The 12777-nt window shown below is 48.0% G+C and overlaps 1 protein-coding gene and 1 non-coding gene across 2 annotated transcripts in view; both read left to right on the top strand.

Moving 5' to 3' along the window:
* The first annotated feature begins 8174 nt into the window (after positions 1 to 8174).
* On the top strand, positions 8175 to 8248 carry TRNAI-AAU. Its single transcript has one exon. It is a non-coding gene; the product is annotated as a tRNA-Ile (tRNA).
* A 3722-nt stretch (positions 8249 to 11970) lies between these two features.
* ZNF839 (zinc finger protein 839) overlaps positions 11971 to 12777 on the top strand; it is an 18198-nt gene continuing 17391 nt past the window's right edge. Inside the window, exon 1 of the mRNA XM_034992624.1 lies at positions 11971 to 12250. Within this exon, the coding sequence (XP_034848515.1) occupies positions 11978 to 12250 (273 nt within the window). The 5' untranslated portion in view covers positions 11971 to 11977. The remainder of the gene's footprint in view (positions 12251 to 12777) is intronic.

Below are 12777 nucleotides of genomic sequence, written 5' to 3'. Positions count from 1 at the left end.
CAATACTTCAGAAAATATCCTTGTGCATCTTTTTTTGTTTGTTTGTTTTTGTTTGTTTTTTTAAAGATTTTATTTATTTATTTGAGAGAGAGAGAATGAGAGAGAGCACATGAGAAGGGGGAAGGTCAGAGGGAGAAGCAGACTCCCTGCTGAGCAGGGAGCCCGATGCAGGAGTCTGTCCCGGGACTCCAGGATCGTGACCCGAGCCGAAGGCAGCCGCTCAACCAACTGAGCCACCCAGGCGCCCTCCTTGTGCATATCTTTGAGCACACATGTGACTATTTCTGTTGGAACTGATAGATTATAAGACATCTACAATTTAGGAGCACCTGGGTGGCTCAGTTGGTTGAGTGCCTTAGGCTCAGGTCATGATCCCAGAGTCCTGGGATCGGGCTCCCTGCTCAGTGGGTAGCCTGCTTCTCCCTCTCTCTCTACGACTCCACCTGCTTGTGTGCTCTCTCTCTGTCAAATAAATAAAATCTTTAAAAAAAAAAAGACATCTACAATTTAAATGTTGACTTACATGAAATCATTCTCTAAAAACTGTGCCAACACACAGAGAGATCTATATATGAATTCCCTTCCCCCACACTTACATGGACACAGGATATCTACTAAGATTCAGGAAAAGATCAAAACATGACAACGTGCAATTTTTAATTTCTTTATGCTTCTCAATCCCTCTCTCTTGTCCTACCTTGAGGACATATTCTTCTCCTCTGGAAAGCTAGAAGCTTTCTCCTCTATAAGCCACTGCAAGGGAGATCTGAACACTTCCAATGCTGGCCTCAGCCTTTCTTACCTGTCCCCTACCGTCTGGATCTCATCTTGGCAGGGTACAAAAATACCTGCCTAGGTGCTCTCTACCCTCAACACTTCCTTCCTCCCTGTCCCCACAAGACACCTCAGTTTCCTCCACACCCCTCCACCTTTTTCTACTCACCTCACCTCTCGCTGGTCCCAGCCTCCTCCTTCCAGCCCCAGGGTGACCAAGTCTCCACAGCTGCCTGTCATTTACAGGATAAATCTCCATTTCTCACCCCATATACAATCTCCCTCTACCTGAAATCTTCTGGCCCAGCACTTTGCCCATCCCATCTTCCTTTGAAGTCTTTGTGCCCAAAATCATTTTGGTTTAGAAAGTTATTTTTTCTTCCTCAAATAATGTTTTTAATATATTTAACATATATTTAATTATTTTAATTACTATAAATCATAATTTAAAAAAAATTTTTATTTATTTGACAGAGAGACACAGTGAGAGAGTGAACACAAGCAGGGGGAGTAGGAGAGGGAGAAGCAGGCTTCCCAAGGAGCAGGGAGCCTGACCCAGGACCCTGGGATCATGACCTGAGCCGAAGGCAGACATTTAATGACTGAGCCACCCAGGCGCCCCTATAAATTATAATTTTTATAAACATATTACTTATTTAAATTATTGTATAAAATAGATATTTTAATGTTTTTACTATTAAGTTTAATATACAATGATATATAAAATATAGTATGATGTATTATATTATATTATATTATATTATATATTTGGTGGCTACTCTGTGTCATGGTTGCACCATCCCCTATTTAATTGGTCCCCTACTGATGGACATCTGGGTTGTTTCTAATAGTCTGGTCTTTCAAACAATGCTGCAATGATCAACCCTGTACATACATTATTTCCTGTATGTCCAAGTGTATCTAGAGGAGAAATTCCTAAAGTGGAGTTTGCAAGTCAAAGGTATCTACTTTGAAATTTTTACTTCTTTTTTAAAAACCGAGTCAAACTCATATAACATAGAATTAACTGTTTTAAAGAGTGACATTTAGTACATTCACAGTGTTGTGCAACCATGACCTCTATCTAGTTCCAAAAGATCACTGTTACCCCAGAAGGAAGCCCTATACCCATTAAGCAGTCTCAAAAACATGATGTTAAATGAAAGAAGCCAGACACTAAAAGCTACATGTGTATTGTATGATTCCATTTATTGGAAATGTCCAGAATGGGCAAATCCGTAGAGACAGAAAGTGGATTAGCGGTTGCCAGGGGCTGGGGGTGGGGAGAAGGAGGAGTGACGGCTCATGAGGACAGGGTTTCTTGTGGTGATGACAATGTTCTGGAATTAGATTACAGTGGTGGTTACACAATTTTGTAAGTCTATCAATAATTACTGAATTGTACATATTAAATGGTTAAGAATAATATGTGAACTTTATCTCAAAATAAATTAAAAAAAAAACCCACATTGCTGATGGTGCTATCTTTGTCGGCTCTGAAAAGCCACATCTAACCCCTGCAGACCACTGGAATTTGATCTCTTCTTATCTCCTTGTGGTCTTTTATTTTGGGACTTTGTCACATTTATCTTTCTCTCGCTCTTTCATATGTTTCTTCTACCCACTTCGGTTCTAAGCTCCTTGGGCTGCCCACCTGCCTTTTATCTCCCCAGCAGGCAGAGGGTGTTACTGGATAGTCACTGAGTACCTGTTAAATAGATGAACATGTGAAATGCCTTTGGCGGGTGAGCCCCAGCACCACTGTTCCTGACTGCCATGGGCTGAGGAATTTTCTGCTCATTTTCATTGTGGACAAGTTCACCGTGGCTCTGGGGAATGAAATTGTAAAGACCAGGTTGGTCACCATCCTGCAGAGGAGCAAGGCGCCCACCGTGGGTTGACGCGGTTTCAGCATGCTTATCCAGGCAAGCAGGGGCTGCTGGGCGTCAGCCCTCATCAGGTGGTCCAGCTGGTCCCCCAGGTGTGCAGCATGCACCTCTTACCTGAAGGCCCTGGGAGAGAGGGAGGAAAAGGGCCTCCAGAATGGAAGATCAAAGGATACCAATGGGGAACCTTAACAGGAAGTTTACAAAAGGGGAATTGTGAAAGATTTTGTCTAGAGCAGTGGTTCTTAAGATTTAGCAGCACCAAAATCACCTGCCTTCAGGTGATTGTGATTTGTTGACCCTAGATTGCCAAGCCCGACCCCCAAAGTTTCTGCATCTGTAATTCTGGGCTGGGGCTCGATAATTTGCCTTACTAACAGGATCTGAAGTGAGCTGCTTCTGTACCAGTGACCCTATTTTGAGGACCACTGGCCTAGAGAATTCCTTATTCTTTATTTAATTCTAAACAGACTAGGAAATGCTACTTTTTTTTTTTTTTAAAGATTTTATTCATCCATTCAACAGAGAGAGAGACAGCGAGAGAGGGAACACAAGCAGGGGGAGTGGGAGAGGGAGAAGCAGGCTTCCCGCGGAGCAGGGAGCCCGATGTGGGGCTCCACCCCAGGACCCCGGGATCACGACCTGAGCCGAAGGCAGACGCTCAACGACTGAGCCACCCAGGTGCCCCGGAAATGCTACTTCAAAAAGAAAAGGGACTCTCTCTCCCTCTGCCCCTCCTCCCTACTTGCTTGCACTTGCTCTCTTTCTCTCTCAAATAAATCTTGCTTGTGAAATGGAACCACCCGCACCGTAGAGCTCCTCTCTTGAAACTGCTCGAACACTACCTCGCTACAGCCACTCAAGCTTTTTGATTCATTCTAAAACTGGTCCTCAGACAGTTTATCCCATATCCTAGCATTAACTTTTCCCTATTTTCCAATGTCAAGAGATTCAGCCATGAAGCCATGTTCAGCAGATATGTTTCCTGCTGCTGAGCATCTTAATAAGTGTTCCAACAGGAAATAGGCAGAAGTTAGAAAAATTAGAGATGACAGAAATTTCAAATGTGTGAACACTGGTAAGGTGGGCACATGCAAATCAACCTAAAGATATTAGAAATTAGATTCATTTTAGAAAATAATAAACATCTCAAAGGAAACTAAGCTAACAGGGCTATGAGATAAAGAGGAGCAAGAAGAACATTAGCCATTCAAATTAACATGAAGCATGGTAGGTAACCAAGCACTAATAATGAGATCACAGTGTAATGTGTAACGTGGAGGCAGAAATAGTCAACTTCAAACTGAGAGAGTCTATGCACATCTCTGAGAAAAAGGCATTCAGAAGAGCAGATATAAAGTTTAAGAAAAGGTTTCCTAACTCCCTTTGGGAATACAAAGAATTAAAATTCACCTGTTAAAGTGATAGAGAAGAGAGAATCACACCGGGTGACCCCAGCCAAATCACAGGACCACTGTTTTCTCACTTCTGTAAAATGGGGTTAAGAATACCCACTCCAAAGGGTGTTAGTGCACAATAAATCAGATGTCTGTGATGCACTATACAATACCGCTTGATTTTTGCCCAGATGCTCGATAAATGTTCTTGACTGATCAAGAGGCATCATCAACTGTTACCTGCTGTTAATCACCTGCCAGGTGATTCGGGCCCACTCACTCAGGAAACAAGCCTTGAGTTCTGACAAGGGCGAGCCTGATTTTCAATGATGATTGAGCATCCAGGACAAACTTTAACCCTTGATAGGGAAGAATTAAACAGGCAGGCAGACTGACAGTTTGTAGAGGCCAAGTGGCCTGTTGTGGGAGACCCAGAGAGGCCTTTGCCAAGATCTCCCACTTGCTAGTGGCCATTCTGGGGCTTGGACCCAAATCTGCAACTTCCAACTCCCTGTGCTTCTGAGGCTCTCTCACATCTAAAAGAGACCTTTGTAAAAGCTTTGCGATTAATGCACATGCTTTAAGGAAGGACACTTTTTATTTTTTAATTAATTTTTTTTAAGATTTTGTTTTTGAGTAATCTCCACACCCAACATGGGGTTTGAACTCACAACCCTGAGATCAAGAGTCACACGCTCCACTGACCAAGCCATCGGGGTCTTTTTAAAAAGACTTTTTAAAAGTCTCTGGAACCAACCAATTTGTTGTAGCAAATCAGAAGCAACATCTGAAAAATCCGTCCGTTTGTCTATTTTTCTTTTGTGTTGTCTAACAGCGTTGGCATAGTACATATTGTACAATGAAGCATTTTATTTCTGCGCCATCCCCTCCCGTTTCTTTCCTTTTTTTTTTTTTCCAGAATCAATTGGCAAGAATTCAGTTTCAACATTCAGAGTGTTTTGCTCTCTCCTTGTCTCCTTGTCTCCTTTGCACTCCAGGGCGCCAAGTCAAGACACAAAACGTAAAAAGAAGGTTGGAAGATAGTTCAAGGAAATTGTTCAGGAAATAGACAATAGACATAGGCCTGGACCAAAGAAAAGAAAAGAGAAGAAAAGGAGAGATTCAACCCCGGAGTTTGGACCTAGGAAGAATGGTGTTCCAGAAAAAGATGAGAGGAGATTATCAAAATCTCCCTCAGAAACATTCTTCCTCTGAAATGTTACCAGAATGGAAGGGCATGTTTCGGAATCGAAAAGTCCAACAGACCGAATTTAACACACAACGGGTTTAACGTTAATTCGACAAATTTGTATTGCACACCTTCTCTGCAGGGCATCCTGTTCCAAGAACTTGGGATCCGTGAACGTGGGGAAGGAGGCCGCAACCAAAACGGAGAGAGAATAGATTTCTCTTAGATTCCCCCCGTTTGTGGTTTAAGGCAGCCCCAGGAAAAGAATACAGTGTATCTTGATTTTCACACTGACGTTTCCAATTTATAAACAGAATGAGAAAATTTACGAGTCTAAAGCAAATGGGCCGTTTTAAAGAGCCCCCTCGCAGACATTTAAAAGCCTGAACAATAACTCTGTACCAGTTAATGCTGATCATGCATGAGTTTGCGTTTTCCTAACTCAGAAAATGAAAATCAGGACTCGCGGGTCTTGCAAGAACGATGGAGCGAGCACGGGCAGGAGGAGGCGTTAGTACCGCCCCGTGTGGGAGGCGCCCCGGCGCCAGGGGCGTGGCCGACGCGGCGGTCTCGGGTGCCCCCTGCCGTCTGCTTTCGGTCACTGCGTCTCCCCCACCGCGGGCCCGCCTCTGGGCAGCCTTGGCCTGGCGCGCGCTGCCCACCTACCGGGTGATTCGGGCCCGCCCACTCAGGACCCGAGTCTCGAATTCCGGCCCGGTTTGTGTCAGGGCTAGACCTCTAACGGATGATCTGAGCTTCATTCGACAAACCTGGATCGACCATCTGCTATTACGTGCAGGTCACTTGTAGGAGCTGCGGGTGCAAAATACAGGTTGCCGCCCTCCTGCAGTTAGGAAATAAGCAAGCTCTGGACGAAATACAGAGCAGGAAAAGCAAGGATTCTGAGTGCGGGCGCGGGGCGGCCAAGGGAAGCCTCGCCGAGTATGTGACATTTAGGCAGAGACATAAGGACATGAGGGAGGGCGCCTTGGCAGTGTCCGGGGAAGAGGATCCAGGAAGGGGGAGCAGAAGTGCAGCAGCCCCAAGGGAGGAGCAGGGCCTGGTGAGCCCGAGGGTGAGGGGGCTGTGGCGGGGAGCAGCGGGGAAAGGGGGGGGGGGGGGGGGGGGGGTCTTTCAAATGGGTGTTACTTTGGGCGTAGGGCTGCCAGATAGGTACAGGATGCCCAGTTAAAGCTGAATTTCAGATAAACGACTAATACTGGTTTTGTTCCAAATATCGCATGGGACATAATACTAAATTATTTGCTAAATCTGGCAACCTTATCAGGGCTGGGCCAGAAGGGGAGGATTTGAACAGAGAAATGACTTGATCTGACTTGTTTTAAAATGTGATTTTGCGATTAGCTCATTCATCCATCTGACTCCTATTTATTATTACTTTTTATTTTAAGTACAATCTACCCCCCATCCTGGGGCTCAAACTCATGACCTCAAGATCAAGAGTCACATGCTGTACTCACTGAGCCAGCCATGCACCTTTGACTCCTATTTCTTAAATGCTTGCTATTCCAGATGGTGCACTAGGCTCCGGACCTTCAGCTATAAGCAAAATGGACAGGATGCCTGCCATGCCAGGCAGTCCCCTTTGCCCAGAGGGCTCCACCTGTTTTGGCCTACACTTACCCATTCTTGTCCTTCGAAACACAGTCAAGTGTCCCAGTCTTCAAAAACCGGCCCCACCTTTCAACCCAGCACGGTTTACCGAAGTGTCTCCACTCACACTAACACCTGTGTTTGCTAAACTGTGGGCTCCGTGAGGACAGGATCAGGTCTGTTTTACTCACAGCTGATTCCCTGGGATCAGGGCACTGCCAGGCTTAATGAGTGTGTGTTGACTAAATCTGGTTCAACAGCCTGCCTGGTGGCGGGGTGAGCTACCTAAACTCCTTCCAATAATATCCTTTCTCTTAAGATTCAGCTAGACTGGGCTTCTGCTGTTTGCAACAAGGGTCCCTGATGATACATTCACTGTTTTGCTTTGAGTGGTCAGACCAGAGGGATGGACAGTGTGAAAGCTGGGGCCTCCTTCTTTTACTCCTGGGGCATTTGCCACCACACCCCAGGACATCAGCGCCTCAGAGACCAAGAGGCCCTGGGACATACAGATGGGGCAAAAGAGTTTTGCCTTCCCAGCATATATTTTACTCCTTTTTTTTTACAAACAGACACTATCCCTTTGGAGTGGGTACTGCTCACCCAGCAGCTGTTTTATGATTTACTCAGGGCTAGTTAACAAGAGAGGGCAAAATGAAGACATTTTCCAGACCAAAAAAAAGGGGGGGGGGTGAGGGTGCAATGGCTTATCCACTAAAGGAAACACGGAGGAGCTATTTAAAATGACATTTGTAATTGCTTAGGGATATGATAATGATGGAGTATTAAGTACAAAAAGAAAGATAAAAAATTATATTCCTTTTAACGAGGTTGAATCGAATGCCAAATATACATTTTTAAATACACCTATGCAGTGAGAAAAGATTGTCAGGAAAGATACCAAGACCCCAGCGGCCGTTGTTTTTGGGCAGTGGGGGAATTCGGTGGTTCTTTTGTTCTTTTCTGCATTTTCTAAGCTTTATTTAGCCACACCAAAAGCTCCTGATACACAAAGTTTCCACGCTGGGAGGATTCTCGGAGACAAATAAAAGTAGAATTGAGTCGCAACGTTTGAAAATGCTATTCCCGAGCCAAGCCTCCCAGGCATCATTTGCTTTCCCCCGTGAGAACCTCCGATTGGTTATGAGAAGCCACCTTCTTCTCCTTAAAGAGTCTCGGTGTTTTCTTCTGGCCAATGGGGATGGCCGCGGGGATGACGACGGCCCCAGCAGGAAGGGAACCAGGGAGCCCGCTACCGGCCCCGCGCAGGCGTAGAGACCTTGTAAGTCTGACGGCGCCGCCCCACCGCCAGGTGGCCGGTTAGCTCAGTTGGTTAGAGCGTGGTGCTAATAACGCCAAGGTCGCGGGTTCGATCCCCGTACGGGCCATAGAGGTGACTTTTTTTTTTTTTCCCCCGTGCTCCCATTTTTCAATCCATTTTAACTTTTTTTTTTTTTAAATATGGTTTTCGAGGGCTGTGAGCCGCAGACGGGAGAGAGCCGGGGAATCGTTCCGGACGCGGCCCCGAAGTTGGCGCGGGCAGCCAGTAGGGAGAAAGGGCAGGATCCCGCGTGTTCATCCCTCCAACTCAGCGCACGCTGTGCACACCTGCAGCTGCCACTGGGTTCTTTTTTTTTTTTTTTTTTTTTTTAGGATGCTCTCGGATGCCACCGCCAATTGCTTCCGAATACAGAGCTTCTGTGGGCCCTCGGTGCAGTCTCCAGCGTTCATGGAGATCTTAGACTTGAAAATCCAGGCCTGGAATTAATTCATTCCACAACTGCTTAGGGCGCGCCTTCTTACTGCATGATTTGGGGTGGGAAGCAGAACAGTAAAAGAGAAACACAAATCCCGACCCCCGTGGAGACAATGACCCACCAACGACTGCCATGTTTTTAGTGAGGTCTTCTGCTTGTGGAAGCATCTGGAAACCTTCTCTTGCTACTTTCTTGCTTTTCAGAGAGGTCTTAGGCTTCATATTTTTTCCTCTTGGTTCTGCAGTTTGCAGCCGGAAGGCAGCTGGTGAATTTCTCACTGGCGGTTCAAGTCTCCGGGTGTAGTCAGGCATGTTTAGTTTACCACAAAAGCCAGTTATTTTAGGGTTAATGCCATTTTATACCAGGGTCTAGCAGGAGCTCTAGCCATGTTTGAAAAATATCCAGGGAGAACATCTACTAAATCATTCATTCTTTTCTCAAATATGTGTTAAGCTCTGATGGAATTCAGTAATAGCTCAAGGCCACAGACCAGAGGCTCAAAGCCCTTGGCAAGGGCTCAGCGTGTATTAAAAGTGCTCATTAAATGCCAGTGATGGGACCCTTGTTCTTAGGAACAGTTAGTTAGAAGGAGAACCTGGGGCTGCTGACGACGAGTACAGACACTTTGGAAGTCTCGCTGTGGACATATGTGCCAGGCACCATGTTTGGCCACGCAGAGGAGGAGCCAGCTGCTAGTGGGTCCAGAATAAAAGTTGTTTTGAGCAGAAGCCATTTGAATTCCTGAAAAGTCTTATCTGCCTAAAATTAGAGCCTTCCCAAAGAAGGCTCTCTCTCTGTCAAATAAAAAATCTTAAAAAAAAAAAAAAAAGAATTCAATTGTCATAAATCCCCTTCCCTGGGAGCAATCAGGAAACATGGACTCTTGTCACTGGAGAGACGTTGCCATCACACCTACAAGGCATGTCACAAAACTCGTATCTCCCATCTACTCTGGTAAGGGTCCATTTATCTTTCCTAAAAGGCATCTGTTTTCCCATAAGCGCCCTTCTCCCCTTTCCTTCCCCTATCAAGATAGTATATAGGCCCCTCGTTCTACCTGCCTCTTTCAGTCACATTTTTCTGTGAATTCCCTAGGTACATGAATAAAAATGCATCATTAAATTTTGTCTTTTCTCTTGTTAATCTGTCTTTTGTCACTTTAATTCACAGGCCCCCTAAAGACTGAACCTAAGAGCATAGAGGAAAAGTCCCCCTCCCTCCCTGGACAGGCTCAAAAACATGATGCAATGGGGCACTCTGCTCTAGACAAGGAGGGCAGTTCCTGGCTTAGGGGTCAGAGTTAAAAAAAAAAAAAAAGAAAGAGGGGCGCATGGGTGGCTCAGTTGGTTAAGCGACTGCCTTCGGCTCAGGTCATGATCCTGGAGTCCCGGCATCGAGTCCCGCATCGGGCTCCCTGCTCAGCGGGGAGTCTGCCTCTCCCTCTGCCTCTCCCCCTCTCATGCTCTCTCTATCACTATCTCTCTCAATAAATAAATAAAAATCTTAAAAAAAACACAAAAAAACGGAAAGAAAGGATTGAAGAACTGAAACAGATTCCATAAATCTAATCTCCCTTCAGACCAGTCCTTAGTGAGGCCACTAATGAATTAAGTTAGAACACTGCAGGGAGCTTAGTGAATGCAACACGAGTGTTGACTATGATAATGACGATGGCCATGTGGAGAGAAAAATGATCAGAAGGTCTACCAGAAGCTTCTCGGACATCAGCCTGGCTCCCCAGTCTCCCCCTTTTGTGGGCATCAAGACGCTCCTCATATTCTACTGTAAATGCCAGTTTCCTTCTCTTCCTGCCTACACTGTATACAGAGGGCAGAACAGCCCTGAAGGCAGGGAAGGTGACTCACCCAGCAGGTGCTTAGTAACTTTGTCAACCCATGGCCCTACTGCCCTCCCTGGGGAGGGGAGCCGGGAAAGGAGCCCACACCAGCAGCAGCAAGACTCTGTGGGAAGGACACACAGAGCCAGGAGAGTAAAGAGGAGGGGAGATTGGGAAAGGTTGGGCTGAAGAGGAAGTGATAGAGCTGGGATGGATGGGACTGAAATGTGGAGAGGGGTGGGGACCTTCCTTTCCCTCCCTCCTTCCTTCCTTCCCTCCATCCTTCGTATTTATCCATGCATCATTCATTCCCTAATCTTGTGCTCTGGGCCGAGCCCTGTGCTGAGCACTGAGTAAAATATCATCTTGGCCCTTAAGGTGCATCCAGTCTGGATGAGAGGGTAGACCTGGGAACAATTTGGGGTTGGGTGCACTAGTTAAAAATGCACACTTTGCGGGGGCACCTGGGTGACTCAGTCCCTCCGGGCATCAGACTTGATTTCCGCTCAGGTCGTGATCTGGGTGGTGGGATAGAGCCCACTTGGGATTCTCGCTCTCCCTCTCCCTCTGCCCCTACACCCCCTTAAAAAATGCACACTTTGGGGGCACCTGCCCAGTTGGTGGAGCACGTGACTCTTGATCTCAGAGTCCTGAGTTCAAGTTCCACGTTGGGCATGGAGCCTACTTAAAAAAAATAAATAAAACTGGGCGCCTGGGTGGCTCAGATGGTTAAGCGTCTGCCTTCGGCTCAGGTCATGATCTCAGGATCCTGGGATCGAGTCCTGCATCGGGCTTCCTGCTCCTTGGGAGCCTGCTTCTCCCTCTGCCTCTCTCTCTCTCTCTCTCTCTGTCTCTCATGAATAAATAAATAAATAATCTTAAAAAAATAAATAAATAAAACTCATTATATATATTTATTATATATTATATATATAAATTATATAATATATATTTATTATATATTATATACACATTATATAATATATATTTATTATATATTATATATACATTATATAATATATATTTATTATATATATATTATATATATAAATTATATAACATATATATATATTTTTAAATAAAAAAGCACACTTAGGGTCCCCTGCCAGATCTGTCTATCAGAAGGCCTTAAGGTGGGACCAGACAGGATCTTTTGGTGGCTCTCATGCACATGACCTTGAGAACTTTGGGATTGTGTGCTGCTAGGCTGAGGGGCTCTGGAACTCCGGAGACCTTCGTCTGGGAGACCCTGGATAGCTCCTGGAAGAGTGATACTTGAAAGTTAAATACATCTGTGACGAGTGAGAGGAAGATAAAGCCCATTCCGTCTTCGGCGAAAAGGCGATGGGGCAGGGCCAACGCAGGCCCCGCCCCCGACCTGCTCGCCCCGGTGCGGTCGCCTTCCGAGGTGTCTTGGCCTGCGGGGCACTCGTAGCCCCTCCCACCCACCCCCCCTTCCCAGGTGACGCACATTTGAGCCGCCGTCTCTCGGGGGCGCGGGTTCGAGTCCCGTGTCGGCTGCCATGGCGGACGCGGAGCCGGAGGCTGAGGACGGCAGCGAGGATGGCGGCGGCGGCGCCCGGGCCCCCCCCGGCCGGAGCGGCACCGGCGCGCGCGTGGCCCCGCTGGGCCCCGAGCAGCTGCGGCAGGTCCTGGAGCAGGTGACGAAGGCGCCGCCGCCGCCCTTCGCGCTGCAGGACGCGGCGCGGCGGCTGCGGGACGCGGCGCAGCAGGCCGCCCTGCGGCGGGGCCCCGACGCCGAGGCCCCGCGCCCGCCGCGCCTGCTGCCGCCCCAGGTGAGGCGCCGGGAGGGACGTGGGGAAACCGAGGCCGGAGGGGGCCGAGGCCCCGCGGCCCCGCGCGCCGTCTTCGGCCTCGGAGCTGCGGGCAGGGGAGGCAGCGCCCGTCACCGCCCCCGCGTTTGCGGCTCCTCCGGCGCGCCTCGTGGGCCCCCTGCCGGGCCCCCGCCGCCCTCGCCGCGCTGCTCGGGGCGCCCCCGCGCCGCCGGGCTCCTCGCTCAGGCCTTTGTCATTCATCCCGCGTTTGCGGAGCCCTCGCTGTGTTTGTTCCCAGCACTGCCCTGGGCGCCGCGGGTGCAGCCTGGACCAGCCGGCGAAGGACTGAGGGAGGTGCTGGGAGTGACAAGGGGCTGCAGTAGGACGAGCAGCCCTCCGGCCTGACGCCGGAGCGGAGACCTGAGTGCGTTAAACGGAACCAGCCTGCAGAGCTTTCCCCGTGGAGGGTGCGGCGCGTGCCAACGCAGGGACTCGGGGCAGAGGGTGCGGCGCGTGCCAACGCAGGGACTCGGGGCAGAGGGTGCAGC

Source organism: Mirounga leonina, unplaced genomic scaffold, assembly GCF_011800145.1.
Source record: "Mirounga leonina isolate KUSES-001 unplaced genomic scaffold, KU_Mleo_1.0 Mir_82, whole genome shotgun sequence".
Taxonomy (NCBI): Eukaryota; Metazoa; Chordata; class Mammalia; order Carnivora; family Phocidae; genus Mirounga; species Mirounga leonina.
This window is presented reverse-complemented; position numbering and strand designations above follow the sequence as displayed.